Below are 18,260 nucleotides of genomic sequence, written 5' to 3'. Positions count from 1 at the left end.
CACTCACTTGGCCTCTAAGACTCTGCTCTCTCATGGTTCTCTTCCTACCTACCTAAGCGCTCCTTTAATTTTCCCTATATATCTAACTCCTCCCCTCCTCTTTCTCTTTCTGTAGGGGTCCCCCAAGGCTCTGTCCTTGGACCCCTTCTACTCTATCTACAGCTGATGACACTCAAATATATCTCTTCACAACTCACCCCCTCAGTGTCTTTGCGTATCACTAATTTGCTAACTGACAAATCAGTCTGGATGTCACAACACTTCTTTAAAATCAATCTTTCAAAAACTGACCTTGAAATTATATTTCCTCCCTCCCTTGCACCTTCCCCCAACTTTTCCATTGAGATTGATAACACAACTTTCCCTCCATCCGCCCATGCCAAGGTGCTAGGTGTCATCCTTGACTCAGACCTCACTTTTCTGCCCCACATCCAATCATTATCCAAATCCTGCCGCCTTCACCTTCGTAACATCTCCAAAATATGCCACTTCCTTACCAATGAAACCACAAAGCTACTTATCCACTCGCTTGTAATCTCTCATCTTGACTATTGCAACTCCCTCCTCATTGGCCTACCACTACACAGGCAATCCCCTCTTCAGTCTATCATGAATGCTGCTGCTGCTAGCCTCATTCACCTAACCAACTGCTCAGTGTCTGCAACACCCTCTACCAATCCCTCCACTGGCTTTCAGAGGATAAAATTAAAAATATTAACAACCACTTACAAAGCCATCCACAACTCTGCCCCCACCTATATCTCCAACCTTGTCTCAAGCCATCACTCTAACCGTCCCCTCCGCTCTTCCCAAGACCTCCTGCTCTCTAGCTCCCTTGTCAACTCCTCCCATGCTCACCTCCAGGACTTCCCTAGAGTCTCTCCCATCCTGTGGAACTTCTTACCCCAACCTATCCATCTGTCTCCTACTCTGGCTGCCTTTAGACGATCCCTAAAGACTTAGCATCTTGTCTTGAATTGTATTGTAACTGTAATGTCTTCCTTATATTGTAAAGCGCTGGGCAAACTGTTGGTGCTAAATAAATCCTGTATAATAATATGATTTACAAGTACAAGATTTAATGTCCATTTTTCTTCTAGTGCTTCCAATTTTGCATTGTGCTTACACAGTCTACAGGCAGCTGTTAGAGACATTCAAACAACACAAGGGAGTGAAGATTTGCATTATGGGAAAAGTTGTGTGGGTATGAATTATTGTGTAAGAAAATTCCTTTAATAAACCTGTTTATCTATAGGAGCATTTTCTTACCAGCATGCCAGATACAGAGAAGCACACGCAGGTGACATTGCCATTATGTCCTTCCAGTGCTCTGTTGGTCTTGTCATTGCGTACACTCCATAATCTAACTGTATAATCCCAGGAGCCTGTAGCCTGCATGGTGCAATAGCAAGACAATTAATAATTGTTAATTCCCTTCCTTTCCTTTATCATTAAAGAGACTGTGACAAGCTGGATACCAATTATATTTTGCGTCAGTGCAATACTGTTGTTGAATAGATGGTATAACTGAGCCCTGTACATTTCTAAAATAAAAACTTTTTATGCATGTATTGATTCTAAGACATACAGGAGTATGTAAAGAACTTTGGAAACTGCTGTTAATAATTTCATAATCACACATGAATAGTTATGAATAAAATAATATCCACTGTCTGTGGCCAGAAAATGGATATGTAAAGAAGAACGCCAGGCAAAATTACAAATTAAATGTTTACATATTCTTAACAAGCAGTAAAAAATACATTAGAAAAACCTCACTGACCTCTCTAGCTGCAGGCACCATAGAGTAACTAATTCTCAAATTTATGAGAAAAAAAGTATTTCACTTTTTTCTATCACAAGACCATTTTCATCCCCCTGCCATCAGTGGAATGGAAACCTGCTATTCTTTTAAATTGTAATATCAATTACTTCAGAGTATCTGCAGCTACAGAGGTCAGTGGGGGCTTGTTTTAAAGTTTTTTCTTTGTACTTCTTGCTATGAATATGTAACTAGCTGAATGTCTATAGCTTGGTCACAGTTCTACTTTAGTCATTGTTTAACATACCATATATGTGGTGTGCCAGCAGCACTGACATATTTCCAGAGGCAACTAAAATTATATTTAACATGTTACCAGAAACTAAAAGTGTTCCAAAAAAACACTGGATCTGTGTCGCCACTCTGTTGGTAAAAGTGCTCTCCTGCCTGACAGTTGCTGCAAAGTTCTGCAGTGCATGAGGCAAAGGCTACTGTACTGGTGGGGGCGGGGATTTTTGCTGTCACAGACCACCAATGACTGGGAGAAGGTGGACTGTTTACTAATGCTGACTCTAATTACTGAATACATGCATGGTTGCTTACTGCTGTGATTGGGAAGGGAGGGCTGTTAACTTCTGCTGACCACCAATGATTAGGGAGGGGGTTTGTTTACTGTCACTAACCACTAATAATCAATTTTTACAGGGGGCATATTTTTCCTCCCACTGACCAGAAATGTAAGTGGCACTGTTACAAACTTTTGACCGATCTGCTCTATACACTGTTGTATGTTTACATACTCTCAACTGTTGCAGTGTTCATTGTGATGTACCCAAGGGTGCTCTAGTATGTTTGTGCTATTATTGCACTGTGATTCCTTCCTAACATTACATTTTTCATTTTCTGTAAGAATTTCTCACTATGGCATGTCTAGACTTAGACCCTTAAAATTATACTTACAACAGCACACCACCAGCAAACATGCTGTCATGTGTGGAGGGAAGTAGGAAAGCATAATTGATTGGTAATGCTGATTTGGGACATGTACCAAATTGGTGTTAAAATAGTGAAGGAGAAAAAAGGTTTGAGTCCAGGGCAAAGAGAAGTGCTTTCTGGTATGCCTAATGGTAAATCTGGCTCTGTGTATGTGACATCTTCCACAAGGACTCTAATGTTAATAGCTAATGTTCAGCAGAGGAAGGCCATGATACCACACCCCATAGCTATAAAGTACAAACAGGTATATAACCTGGTGGAGCTTTTAAGGTATGCAAACTAGGCCTTCAATTAAAAGAAAATAGACTTTATTAATAACAATTAAAACATGGTAGCTAAAAACATTTCAAAGCCATGAAATACATATGGCATTGTGGTAATTTAGGGAATGTAGCACAATGGTGAGTGCTAAGTGACCACTGCTGAAGCCGACTTTAACATAAAAGAACAGTCTTTATTCACTCGAAGACCAGCAATCCATGTACTTCACATAATGAAACAACAGGTTATTTGACCTTAACCAAACCATAATATTTCTGTCTCGCCAACATCTGGCTGTTCCATGCACTTCCGATGTATAAGTCTCAGGACTTTACCGTGTTTCTCTGCAAATACAGTCCTCAGTATTGCTCAGCAGCTTTCCTCAGCTCCAAGCATGTCATCACACTCCTGTGTGATACTCGCACTGATCACCCTTCATGGGTCACTGACTTTCAGTTTCTCCAACAGGTCCCTTGGGTGTCACCGACTCTCTGGACCTTTCCCAGCAGTTCCACACGTGCTTCCAGCATGCAGCAGAGTCTCTGGCCGTGTGCTCCCCGCACACCCACAACTATCCACTGGCTTGGGCCTAGTGTGCCTCCAGCACACACTACTGGCTTGGGCCTCTTGTGCCTCCAGCACACATGCACTGCACTTGCTAGGTCCAGCTGGACCCTAATAATGAGGACCTGTGCAGCCACCGTCACCAAATGAAGGTCCACGGAATCCGGAGTCTGTCTCACCCAGAGCTCCATCAGACTCCTAGTAAAACCAGCCCCAGAACAGGATTTACCAACACAGGGTAAAGAACTGTCTTTCTTTACCTCCAGACCTCTGCTGGCATTACCATAAAACATATCTTCCATCCATCGCTTTTCCTCCCATCCTGCCAGGTTTTACAGGCACTCTGTTACTCATATATCAGCTCCAATATTTGAGTCCTGATTCCACAATGTCTTAAATGCAGTTTGAGTGTCACAATGTCGTGATGAGATAGCACCGAAGTGGTAGTTGACACGCTGATGTTTCCTCAACGCATTTCGCCATACATGGAGGATGTTACGATGAGTGTGGACCAGTAGAAACAAGGACATGTACTGGAGCTATGGAGGCACGTCTGGACGCCGGCTCCCCAGCCGTGCAAGGAATCGCGCCCCAAAAGGTGCACCCTGGAGGGAGATATGGGTGTCTATGACGTCAGCATAGGATGTGCTTCCGCTGTTACATTCCTTACGCGGAATTGTTGTAATTGAAGGCCTTGTTTGCATACCTTTAAAGCCCCCACCAGTCTATATACCTGTTTTGTTGTTTGTATTTCACAAGGGCTCTGTCAATGCAAACATTTTGAGTGGACAAACTGCAGACTGCTCATGTGCTCAAGTGCTAAGTAATGACGAGTGGGAGAAGCAGCTGTAGAATAGTTGTCTCTAAGAAATAAATAATTTCCTTACTATGCATAAACCGTCTGTGGCAAAAGCACTGCAGTAGATGGTATCTTGATGTCCACTGAAAGCTTTCAGTTTTTGTCCTGTCTGCTGAGAAAAGTTCGGAAGTTTTAAAAATACTAGTACCAGAAAGCCTTCCTTAAATGGAAAACCCCCCCCCACATATGTTAATCCTCAATAGATGTCAATTCAACATAAGCAAAATTGATTATAAGCATCCAGTTTGACACCAAGGAGGCCTGTCTAAGAAACACTAGTGATTGGAATATACATATATAATAAAATAATAATTTACTCAATTTGTATCTGTATTAAATGGATGTATTTCTTGCAAATCAATATATGCCTTTAGTACTCAGAGCATCAAACTGGAATGGAACAGGGTCCTGAATAACGGTCACGTATACTTGAAAATAATCCTTGTAAATTCATGAACTCAATTTATTGTATACCCCTAATATAAAAAAATATTACCAACACATTAGTGCAATAAATTAAAATACAACAATGATAGTACAGTATATATTCCATAATGAGTAAACAATCAAAGCCAGTTTTAAAACTCATTCAAAGGTAATTAGAGACTCCAACTTCAGTCCTAACTACATGTTTTCTTTTTTATAGCAGTGTTGTTTAAGCCACTAAACTAACTTAATTTTTTGGTTTCTAAAGTGGAGATTGTGACAAAAAAAGGCATGCCGAAGGCAGCCGAGTGAATAAAGGAGTCGTAGTAAAGTGAGCCGAACGCTGTTCGGCTATTCACTACGGCTCAGTATGGTTGATTTCAGCTGCCTTCGGCTGCACTTCGGTCAGCCGAACATGCACTGCATGTTCGGCTAGATTTGAAAAAATCAATAAAGATTTTTTTTTAAATTAAAAAAAAAACTATTGGGCGGAGCTAGCAGTGACAGCTAGCACCGCCCAACTGTTACCTACCTGTTACCTGAGCTTGCACTACTTTTCCAACTGCACGTGTTTTGCACCTTTTTTCATCTTAGCTTACACTACTTTTTTAACCATGTGTTTTGCAGCTGTTTTGACTAGAGCTTGCACTATTTTTTCAGTTGCATCTTTTTTGCACCTGTTTTCATCTGCACTTGTTCTGGGCTGTCTGAAACTGGAGCATCACCTAAGAAAACAATCACAACTTAAGAAGTCCCCATGACCACTTGAAGATGCTGTCGCATCTTGAAGAAGTGTCTCCAAATAAAGGCACTTTTCCAGGTCTAACCCCAGGTATTCTGAGACCTCACCCCCAGTTTAGTCAAATATGTAGATAAACAACCAAGGTTGTGATGGGGTTTTCTTAAGAGAGGACTCAAAGTTTCAAAAATGATTATATAAATGTATTCAGTTCATAAAAATGTTTTTCCATGATTATAGTTAAAAAATCACAATAAATATGTAAACATGATGTCAAATCCCTAATTTCTTGCATATACATTAATTAAATTACATAATCCATTTCTTGATAACAATCATTAATCCATCATTCTGTTACATATATATCATTATGCCGCTCCATTTGTCCCCTATGCGTTTCACAAAATAGCTTCTTCCGGGTTTTTTTTTTATTCTTGGCAAAAAATCTAGTCATAGACATATAAAATATTATTCATCAATCAATGTATACATATATCATCTGAAAAGTAATCACATATTCATTTAATACCTTCTAATTTATTTTCATTTATAGTCGACTATGCATGTTATTTCTTTTATACTTTTATGTCTTAACTATAGTACACAGCCAGTTACATTGTCCAACATACTCAGATAATCATCCAATATTCAATATGCCCTTAATGAATAAATAAATATATAAACAATTTTAATTTTTTCAATCACTTAAAGTTTTCATTTCTATGTATTTCAATTTCTATTAATGTTCAAATTTCTCACGATTTCTTCACCTATATTCATAAATAAATCAAAAATAAAATATGCAGCCACTCACCCAGGGATCTGAGGTCATGCAGGGATCCAAAGCTAGGAGGGCAAGGTATAACCCAGTCACTCCCAGAGATGTCGAGCGGCACAGCCACAGATGCCTATGAGGTTACCACAGAGTATGAGTATCTAAAATAAACCGTGATTATACTTTCTTTCTTATATGTTTATATCTCATCAATGACCTTATACTTTTATCCCTATATACTTATACTTATGAATCTTAAGGAGAGGATAATCCCCTCACACAAGCTTTGAAGGTAACACATGGGCACGCACTACCTACTATGAGGCTCTTTTGATTGGGCCTCTTTTTTGATTTGGTTTGTATTGAATTGATACTTTTGGATTGCTTTTTAATGGCACAGTTTGGAATGTAGGATTGAGGATGATTTCTCGAATGGGGAATAGATACAGATGGACACATTATTACAAACAAAAAGACAATATAATCACACTTCCAATGATGTCTCAGGAATCACCAGGCTCAAAGGAGACATATATGAATAGATCCACACAGGTTTCATGCCTGACACAGATGATACGAACTAAAATTGGGGTGATAGGAAAACAATTTTTGAAAGGGAATTGCACATACAATTAAAATTCAAATCACTTGAATAGGGGGAATATATAGAAATCAACATATACACACAGCGACTAAGCTAAGGGAAGGATAGACACTCTCTACATATTCACATATATATAGGGATAAAAGTATAAGGTCACTGATGAGATATAAACATATAAGAAAGAAAGTATAATCACGGTTTATTTTAGATACTCATACTCTGTGGTAACCTCATAGGCATCTGTGGCTGTGCCGCTCGACATCTCTGGGAGTGACTGGGTTATACCTTGCCCTCCTAGCTTTGGATCCCTGCATGACCTCAGATCCCTGGGTGAGTGGCTGCATATTTTATTTTTGATTTATTTATGAATATAGGTGAAGAAATCGTGAGAAATTTGAACATTAATAGAAATTGAAATACATAGAAATGAAAACTTTAAGTGATTGAAAAAATTAAAATTGTTTATATATTTATTTATTCATTAAGGGCATATTGAATATTGGATGATTATCTGAGTATGTTGGACAATGTAACTGGCTGTGTACTATAGTTAAGACATAAAAGTATAAAAGAAATAACATGCATAGTCGACTATAAATGAAAATAAATTAGAAAGAATTAAATGAATATGTGATTACTTTTCAGATGATATATGTATACATTGATTGATGAATAATATTTTATATGTCTATGACTAGATTTTTTTGCCAAGAATAAAAAAAACCTGAAGCTATTTTGTGAAACGCGTAGGAGACAAATGGAGCGGCATAATTATGTATATGTAACAGAATGATGGATTAATGATTATTATCAAGAAATGGATTATGTTATTTAATGAATTTATATGCAAGAAATGAGGGATTTGATATCATGTTTACATATTCATTGTGATTTTTTTTAACTATGATCATGGAAAAAATTTTTTATGAGGTACGGGTACTCCTAGAATGAGATCCTAATAGGTTGGACTTGATGGACTAATGTCTTTATTCAACCTCAAATACTATGTAAAACTATGAACTGAATACATTTCAGATACAGATTTAAAAGGAAGAGCAGCAAAGAGAAGGGAAACAACCATGGATTACAGTAAGGCACACATTACAGTATTGTTTTATGTTAAAAAATCTGAGGGTTTAATGTCACTTTAATCCTCTACACATACAAACAGTAGCTGCCACCACAGGAACATGAACTGTTCAGTTTGTGTTATAGCAATCCTGACCTTTAACACATTTCTACAACACCCACTGCCACACCAGACAGGGATGAAACGGTGTTTAAAATATGGTAGTTTTCATCAAAGAGGCAAGAATTCTTTAAACTCTGGTTAGAGCAGTTAGAGCTTTATGCTTCAAATTGTTTTAATATAATAATTGAAAGGAAAAGAAAAACGTGTGGGAATAATACTTACCGAAAACATGACACAAAAAGAGTCCAATTCAATGCAGAGTAAGTTTGATTCTGACAAAATGACTGGACCTCAGAAATTATTTTCAGCACTCCTACACATTTTCCATGGAGCACTGAGAGCTGTCAGCTGCCAATGTTTGTGGACCATTTGGGTGTCACTGAACCAACCCCACCCATTTAGAAGTGCTGGGGTGTGATGTAGAAGGGCTAAAGTGTTCTTTTAATGCAACTTATCACACTACACTTGTATCAATATTTTCAGATGACCATGTTTAACAGTCTGATAACCAACATATTATTGTACAGAACTAAATCACAATTTGATAGAGACTAAACATGATATACATCAAATATATATGCTTTTAGGAAATGTAATGTGCCAGTTAGCCTTTTGTAAACTATGGCCAGGGGCGGAACTGCAGCCGCTGTAGCTGTTCCAGGGCCCGAGCCTGGGAGAGCCCAGTAGACCCAGGCATAGTACCAGTGGCAGGATAGGGGAATGAATGGTGGGGGGCGCCGGGCGTCATACGCCTTGCCACCCTGCAAGTGAGGAAGGAGCCGAGAGAGAGCCGGGAGTAATTGTACTGCAGGTACACTGAGGCAGCGCTGGGGCCTTGGCCGGGAAGACCCAGAGATAGCTTCCTGAATACACAGCCCGCTGCATGACGTTCCAGCCTGGAGGACAGTCAGATAAGGTGAGTGCTTTAATCTCTGTGCCCATGTTCTGTGTGTTCTGTGACATGTTTGTAGTCCTCTATAACTGATGGAACTAATCTGCATTTCTGTATAAAGTATTGCTCGGAGGTGTAGTCCTCTATAGCCATTACCATTCTGCATTTCTGTATAAAGTTTCGCTGGGAGTTGTAGTCCACTGTGGCCATTACCATTCTGCATTTCTGTATAAAGTGTTGCTGAGAGTTGCAGTCCTCTATAGCCATTACCATCTGCATTTCTGTAGAAAGTATTGCTGGGAGTTGTAGTCCTCTATAGCTGGTGCCATTCTGCATTTCTGCATAAAGTGTTGCTGACAGTTGCAGCATTCTATAGCAATTACCATTCTGCATTTATGTATAAAGTATTGCTGGGAGTAGTAGTCCTCTATAGCTGGTGCCATTCTGCATTTCTGCATAAAGTGTTGATGGGAATTGTAGTCCACTATAGCCGTTACCATTCTGCATTTCTGTATAAAGTTTTGCTGGGAGTTGTAGTCCTCTATAGCCATTACCATTTTACATAAGGTGTTGCTGAGAGTTGCAGTTCCTGATTGGCCGGGAAGCCGGCTCCATATTCCCTCACAGCACTGTCGGTCAGAGGAAATCTCTTTCAAAAGCAGGGTTTAAGCTGTAATCCTCTATTAAACACAGTATGACAGAGGAGACCATGATGGCAGAATACCAAGTGGAAAAATTATCTTTTAAGAAGAACAGGAGTTTGTTAGCATAAAAATGGTCCAATGTGACCAAGCTGACTACACTTGCACTAGAGGATGGAAGGTCAGTAAAAAAATCCATAGAATGTATCCCGAAGAGAAAACACGGGGACAGGTGATGCCTAGAGAAGACCCAAGGATGCTCACCTGGGCAAACTATTGTGCTCGCATATTGGACAGGTTGCAACCTAATTTTACTGTGACTTCTGGTGAGACTTTGATAATGGAAATGTGGTGAAATAAGTTCTTTCTAGGGGGTTCTGAATGGAGGAGAACTTTTTAGAGACCATATTTTTCTATACTATGCTCCCTGTTCTTTTTCCACTGGGAGGATAGTAACCTATATATTAACATTTCCCTGGATCAACTCCGGAGATTCTTGATACAGAAAATATCTGATTACCTTTGGAGATCAGGAAATCATTTTTACCCTAACAAAGCAAATTGGGCCATGCTTTATCAAGGGTTTGCCTTCCTCTGGATCAATTGTGGATAACTGTGGTCACAGGCTTCTTTCGGTTTTCTATGTATTTTTCCTGACACCGTACATGGCAGCATACAATGGGTATGGTTCCGCCCCAGCCCAATCACAGGACCATACTATAAATTAAAGCCCGCCTCCCAAGGCCACCATTCTTTCTTCTGTCCTCACTGCTCAAGCCGGTTATACTAAGAATATGTTTGAGTTTTTGCCCTTACCCTGCTGGTTTCTTCTGGCCTGCCGCACAGGTTCAGCCTCTCCTGTTGTGAAGTTCCCTTTGTTCAGGTGGCTGAATGCAATCTTAATAGGGAAGCCTCCCCCATAGACTTGGAGTTGGGGTGCAGGAAATGGTCTCTTGGGGTCTCCATGTTCGGATGCTTCCTCCATCATGGCGGCGGGTGGAACACTTGCTTAGCCTACTGGCCTTGTGACTACAGAGAAGAACCTTGACTCAGCTGCATCATCACAAACTATGGTTGTACTGGGATGATAACATGCATGGACAAGCTGACAAGTAGGATCCACTCCATTTTCTTTCAATGAGTTTGTTTTAGAAATACATGTGCTACTGTTTTCTATGGCCTTGCAGTGCTGCTTTTGCTCTGGCTGAATCTTTCTGAATATCTGTTATGTCTGTAGAGCCATTCAGTTTTCCATGTGTGCTTAAACCTTACAGGTGCATTACAGGGAAGTATGAGATTCTGTGGCGCTGCAGCTTGGTATTGTTTCTTCTTGCAGGCCTATGCTGCCTGTAATTCAGTAATCTTTTCATGGTCCTATGTAAACAGCATTGTGTTAGTGACAAGAGCTTGTGGTGCTATAATCCTGAGCACATGAGTAGGTGGCTTCCAGGTTTTCAGCATGGCTGTTAGTGTCTAGCAGGTTCTGACAGGTGGTGTTAATCACATAATTATCTTCAGTTTCATCTGTGTTTTGTAAGGTTGGATCATGTGTCAATTACCTAACCTCATTCCCCAAGAGACCAGCTACATTCTATAAGGTGAGGGTCAGGTAGGTATGAAGATAAAATAAAAAAGAGCGCGCAATGCATGGGCATAATGAATTGTAAGTTTTTCCAGCCCTATTGACAGCACTGTTCCTCAGAGTGCATATGCAGGGGTTAATGGGTTGTAAATCTCTCCAGGCCTTTGCCATATCTGCTTCTCAGAGTGCAAATGCATGAACTTCTGGATTATAAGCTGCACAATTTGGGATGTTAGGTTATAAGTACACATATCCAAATGGTGTCGCATAATCTTTTCCAGTCCAAAGATATCAAGCCTTTTTCCTCTAATTTTCATAGTGGGACAACTAGGAAGCTTAAGACTAGTCTTGGTTTGAACACTTAAACAGATGGATCAGGATCCAAATATTGCATATAAAATCACTATATTCATCACCTTAAGCCATCAACGGGCTATAGAATGCTGTGCCTGGCAGATGTGTATTCACAATCCTGTGCACCTGTACTTCATCAAATGTCTTGCTCACCATTCTAAAGTTCCACTTTTTTGGTTTGTTTACCTGCCCTTTGGCCTTGCTACAATCCTAGGTAATTTTCCAAATATTACATCTAGTCACATCCTTCTTGAGTGAACAAGCATTCCAGCTATTACAGCGACATTCAGCATGCTCATACTCTGGCAGTCCATGAAACCATCCTAAGTTAGGCTCTGATCAAATTAGAAGCGATCGCCAAGGGGGAAAGCCAAAGTGCTCTAGTGCTTGCTGAGGCAGACTATACCTCTATCCTACCCCTTGGCATCCCAGGTTGACAGGACAACTCCTTTGTCTCTCATGTTGCCAGAATCAATTCAACTGGTGACATTGGACTAATTGGCCGCTAAGAGTCTTCCAACAGGGTTCTTCAGACGATAGAGAAAACATTCTCTGTGGCTTTGGTTCTGGATGATTCCAAATATGAGATTCTTGGCTGTGGCTGAAGGCGGCAAGCCTATTTCAGCTGTTATCTATGTCCCTATCCAGTGATCATGTTAATAAGAGATTCCTATGTGCAAATCACTTCAACAGCCCTTTGGTTAAAGGTCAGTGACAGTCCATCAAGAGGAAAATGTCTTCAGCATCTTGGAGTTCGAGAGCCTTTCAGATCCAAGGAACCTCTGTATTAGTTCAATGAACAACTGAATTATGTTTTTTCCATAGATGTATTGTCTGCCCATAGGTGTCGGAACTGCTCACTGCTGATGGAGGTACCTTCAAAAAATAAAAAAAAGGATTCAGCGCTGAACTCCCCAGCATTTCCTGGCTGACACTATAAGCCACAAAGCCCTGGACGACAATTAATGTTTTCCTTTCCAGCAGTTTCCTGTGGATCAGCAGCAAGTGAGTTATCCAGATCTTATCCTGATGGTAATCCCTAACAGCACAGAGTGCAAACACTCCTTGTCAAGAGAACGTTCTAAGGGAACGAGTAATGGATATTCTATTGCATATATGTTTCCTCAGTCCAAATGGATTCAGGTTCCTAAATGGCACCCACAATTATCCAGGTATGGTGATGGCAATCATTGCTTGTGGCCCATCTGTCCAGGGCTCCCTCTCTTGTAGTCTCTGACCCTGGAATCTTCTTGTCATCCTTAATATTCAGACCTTCTACAGCAGTTGCTACATCCAAAACTACCTTAAGTGGCTTGGAGGTTGGAAGTGAAGTCTGCCGTGCCTGGATTACTCATCTACAGTCAGAGTGTTTGTTGAATAATGTAGCACCTACTCAACATCACATATATTCTACAGTGTGGAATCATTTCATAGACTTCGCAAGCTTAATAGGTTTGGTCTCTCTTCACCTTGCCATAACAGATATGTTGGACTTTCTTCAGGCAAACCATGTCTACTTGTGTGTCAGTATTACACTCTGGGTTCGCTCTTCCGCAGACTGTCATCCCTACGGATAGAATTAAGTAATGTACCTCCAGAGTTATTCCGGAAGGCAGTAACCTGCCATATGTTCCTGTCCCATTAGAGGGTCTATCCAGGAGTATGATCCATGGGGAAGTTGGTTCTGAATGTGGTACAAATAATGTATTATCTCAGAATTACCCTCCCTGTTTGTGTGATCGCTATATTCCATTGTATGCTGCCATGTACGGTGTCAGGAAAACGGGAAATTGTATACTTGCCTATCGGTAATTTTCCTTTACTGGCAGCATACAGGACCCTCCCATGGCTTTCGCATTGAGTACTTGTTACGAGAATGGTGGCCTTGGGAGGCGGGCTTTAATTTATAGTATAACTGGTCCTGTGATTGGGCTGGGGGCGGAGCCATACCCATTGTATGCTACCATGTACTGGCATCAGGAAAGGAAAATTACCGATAGGTAAGTATACAATTTTCCGTTATTTCTGTATTGGGTGAACTCAATGGGCTTGTGTCTTTTTTTCCAGCCTCACTAACTACACAAAAATCACACTGGCCTGCCTACAATTAGGACAAGTGCAGTGGTGCATATTAGGGTTGCACAGATACCAAGTACCGTACTCGGTACAAGTACGAGTACATGTACCGATACTTTTGAGCTCCAAGACTAGACTAGCGAAAAATTCAAAAGTTAGGAGGCAGCTGTCATGTGTAAGGAGCACACGGAGCTCCTGGGATTTGTACATCTCTGTTTTAATGTACGATTTTGTTTTTATAAATATAAATAAAGTGATGCACAGATACCAGTTTTGCGAGTACGAGTACTGGTACTTGCCGAGTACTTACAAGTACGAGTACTGATACATTTTTGTTTATTCTCATGCAACGGTTTTTCTAAAACAATACAGACTAATGATTTCAGGACAGTGGTGGAGTGGCAGAGCTAGGTACCAGCTGCAACAGCTGCAACCCTGGTAGTTCTCATGAAAATGCCAAGTATCTGCACTGGTACTCGAAAAGTATCTGTGCATCCCTAGTGCATATGCTACACCTTGGGAAACACTACCCCACACTGAAACACTCCCAACCATTTGTGACTTTTGTGGGATAGTACTGCTTATCATCATGGTTTAATTATGTATTTCACCACAATATCAAGAGATAATAAAATGTGTATAATATCATATAATGCAGCTGCATTGTCAGGCAAAACATATAAAGTCTTCTTATTCTCCACCACCAAGTTTGTCACATCTCTTGTGTGATTATCATTGCTTACTCATAGCATTAATATATTTTATGGATCAAACAGATTTCTGGTTCAATACGTACCTCCAAGGATAATGAAGAAAGTGAAACATTAAAATGATATTTAGTTTGTAAAATCACTGTGAGTCATAAACAATTAGCATATTTTTTAATATAAACTAATGTTTTCAACTTTTGTTCTGTGTGGGGTTTGAGGAAGAGGCTGGTGGCCCAGTGGCAGAGCTGGTGGAGGAGGCCGGGTCCCAGTGGGGATGGTAGAGGAGGAGGCCGGGGCCTGGAGGGTGGAGGTGCAGGAGGTCGGGGGCCCAGCAGCGGGCGGCACAGGGCTGACAGGTAAGAGGAGCGCAGTGTGCAGGGAAAGGGACCCTGACCAGCCCTCCTGAGACCCTGCATAGAGAGTCTATGGTGGGCACTGCAGGGTCACTCTCAGGTGGCGTTGCAGGTGGGCTCTGCAGGGTCTCAGGTGGGGTTGCAGGTGGGCTCTGCTGCAGTGTGCAGGGAAAGGGACCCTGACCAGCCCTCCTGAGACCCTGCATAGAGAGTCTATGGTGGGCACTGCAGGGTCACTCTCAGGTGGCGTTGCAGGTGGGCTCTGCAGGGTCTCAGGTGGGGTTGCAGGTGGGCTCTGCAGGGTCTCAGGTGGGGTTGCAGGTGGGCTCTGCAGGGTCTCTGGTAGGTTGTGCGGGGTCTATGGTCGGCTCTGCAGGGTCTCTGGTGGGCTCTGCAGGAGTGAGCATTCATACAGTTTTGTTAAAAAAGGTTAAGAACTAACATAAAAGCAGATGAACAGCGCTGTATAACAATTCCTCCAGCCAATTTTCCAGCACAGTATGCTATATACCATCCCTCCAGTTAACCGGAAGAAACTCTTACTTTCTGATCCTAGACCCTGCAGGCCTGATAATATCAGCGTGTGTGCTCCAGCCTCCTCCCGACGCGTTTTGTCAGTAATTAACTTTTTCCAAGGGCAATGCACTTTGTTGGATAAAGCCTGAAAAGGATTTTCGTCACATGCGTTGGACTTTGTGACGGACTGAACCGTCATTGGGGCTGCTGGAGGAGCCTTAGGGCTAGCCTCCTTCCTAGCGACTACGGACCTATGATTATGGAGACCCCCCTTTGTTGGGTTGAACTGGGTGTCCGGGGCCCGTGGACGGCTGTTGCGGGGAGCCTGGCCCTACAGCCGTCCGATTTCACAATTCAATAACAGCTCTGGAAACCTAATGTTAATGACAATGGATTATCCCAGCAGACGGACCAATCCCTGCTGACCCTGTTTCAAGTCTTCATTTGCGTGGCCACACATATCAGCCCTCCCATTCAAGCTATCGGACCAATCCCTGTTGACCCTGTTTCAAGCCTTCATTTGCATGGCCACACATATCAGCCCTCCCATTCAAGCTATTGGACCAATCCCTGCTGACTCTGTTTCAAGTCTTCATTTGCATATTCAATAGGAAGGTGTTGGTTTGGGCCAGGTGTTCAAACTGTTGTGTATAAAAGTGTGTTGTGTGCATTCAATAAAGCAGATTCCTGTTGGAACTTACATACAGCCTGCCTGGTGTTTGTTCTGAGCTATCACAACTGGATTCGAACGGCACATATCTGTAGTTCGAATCCCGGAGCATCGGACGACCGAGAAATCAGACGTTATGGTCTGAAATCTGAGGAGTAATGGGAGAGTGAACCGAGCGAGCAGACCTCGACTCGTTACAGACTCATTCACAGACTTTATTTGGGACTATTTTGAAACAACACAGTGGTTTATGAGATTACAAGTTTATGATATAACTAGTTTTATTTGTATGTTTTATATGTGTCAAATGTTTTAGGAGTAATTATTAATTTTAAGCGCGGTGTATTTATTGGGATATTTGATAAGAAGTGGGGTTCTACACTTTTTGACACACCAACTTTAGACTAAGGGATTATCACCATTTTAGGGTAGAAGCGCAGGTCTGTTTTTTCTGTTGATTAATTTGTGGTGATGACCTGCTATATTGATGATATAGCTTACATGATATTTAATAAATGGGATTGGACTTGCCCCCAGTTAGGATATAGGCCCATTTTACACCCATTCCTGACAAGTCTTACAATTTTTAAGAAAAGATAAACAGTAATTTCTGCAATTTGTGTTAATACCATACTGTACATTTGACAGGAAAATGAATGCATTACCTGCACTTTCCACAAGATGGCAAGACAATCCCAACCTGCAGACACTATATACTTAGAATCTGGACTGAAACACACTGTCTCCACGCTCTTACTGTGATCTAAAAAAATTTGAAAAAAAGAGATGAGGTTCATGTAAGTTGGAACCCAAGTCATCAGCGTTAGCCTCACTCAGTTGTAGGTTTCAAGTGAAGGGTTTAATGATTCTTTTTAAGACAATTATTGATGTTAATTTACAAATGATATCTATAGTTAGAGATAGCAACAATGAAGGACTAAACTGCAATATTCTACAAATGAATTGCCGTTGTCTTACTTGTTTGCCTTTCTAGAAGATACCTGTTAGCACATGGAGACATTCTGCTTTGTTCACCTTCCATATCCGCACTGTACAATCAAGTGATGAGCTAGCAAAAATGGTACCATCTGGAGAAAAGCAGCATGATTTGACAGGCCCTGCAGAATGAACATATTGCATGTCACAACATAAATTGTGAAGAAATTGGAATTACACTTTTGTCATGTCTGTGGACCAACAAAAAAAGAATGTGGTAGACTGTACTTCATAGACATATATTATTTTTTTCTATAAAATTCAGTATAAACCTACAGGGGGGAATTTATCAAAACTGGAGCACACAAAATCTGGAGCAGATTTGCACTGCAACCAACCAGCTTCTATCTCTCATTTTCAAATCTCAACTGAGCAAACTGAAGCGAGATGCTGATTGATTGCCATGGGCAACTGCTCCAGTTTCTGTCTGCTCCAGTTTTGACAAATTCCCCCTACAGTATTTGTCATAAGAAAATATATACGTGAGATTACTGGCATCCAAAAACCCAAGATCTGATCATTAATTGATGCATTACATGTTTGACACCCACTGAATAAGCGGACCATAGACCAGTGCCAGCTTTTTCTCTCTCCCACGGGGGTGTCCAGGAACCGGATGTAGGCACGCGCGTGTGTGTGATCCAGCGTGGAGGATGTTCCGGCCATCCTGATGCTTTCCCCTTAATACTGCTGGTGCTATTTTCCTCTAAAGTGGACTGGCTGGGACAAAGGGTCGGGTGAGCAGCAGGAGGGGAAGTCCCCCCAACACGTACCTGGGTCCAGGGTGCTGGTGGTGTGGAGGTGAGCTGCGGTGGGTGTGCGGCAGCGGGCAGACGCTGGTCTGTCGGCTGACAGAGTGGAGGAGACCTGGTGGACATGGTGTCAGCTCCCTCTAGTGGCTGAGACTGGGAGGTGCAGTGTGCTGGTCTGTGGAGGAAATGCTGGTGGAGGGGAGTTGGCTCCACCTAGAGGCTAAAGAAAAAAAGTGCAGCTTGGCAGACTGTAAAGGTGAGCAGCATTAAAGAATATGACCAGGACAAAAAAGAAGACTGTGCAAGAGGCTGGTAGAAGTGGGGGAACTAAGCAGTCACCCCGTATGTCTAGACAGGCCAATAAAGAGAAGCAGAAAGAAGTGGCGTCACGATTGGAAACATTTGCTAGAGTATCTACAATGGGTATGGACGCCAATCAAACAAATAAAATGCGATTAAGTTTGGTGGACAAACCTCTGTGTAAGTGCCTGAGGATGTGCTTGTGGGGGGGGGGGGGGGGAGAGGGGGAGAGTTGGGCTA

General features: G+C 41.5%; 1 protein-coding gene across 1 annotated transcript in view; it reads right to left on the bottom strand.

The window, feature by feature from the left end:
* The window catches only part of LOC108804367 (WD repeat-containing protein 38-like), a 47,731-nt gene that overhangs the window by 28,600 nt on the left and 871 nt on the right, over nucleotides 1-18,260 (bottom strand). The window contains exons 2-6 of the mRNA XM_018576078.1: nucleotides 17,742-17,816; nucleotides 16,974-17,090; nucleotides 16,638-16,735; nucleotides 4,471-4,551; nucleotides 1,270-1,392 (exon numbers count right to left, since the gene is read on the bottom strand). Coding sequence (XP_018431580.1) covers nucleotides 1,270-1,392; nucleotides 4,471-4,551; nucleotides 16,638-16,735; nucleotides 16,974-17,090; nucleotides 17,742-17,816 — 494 coding nt within the window. The remainder of the gene's footprint in view (nucleotides 1-1,269; nucleotides 1,393-4,470; nucleotides 4,552-16,637; nucleotides 16,736-16,973; nucleotides 17,091-17,741; nucleotides 17,817-18,260) is intronic.

Source organism: Nanorana parkeri, unplaced genomic scaffold (genome assembly GCF_000935625.1).
Source record: "Nanorana parkeri isolate BGI_ZX_2015 unplaced genomic scaffold, ASM93562v1 scaffold56, whole genome shotgun sequence".
Classification (NCBI taxonomy): Eukaryota; Metazoa; Chordata; class Amphibia; order Anura; family Dicroglossidae; genus Nanorana; species Nanorana parkeri.
Note: the sequence above shows the minus strand (reverse complement) of the source record. Positions and strands in the feature narration are given on the sequence as shown.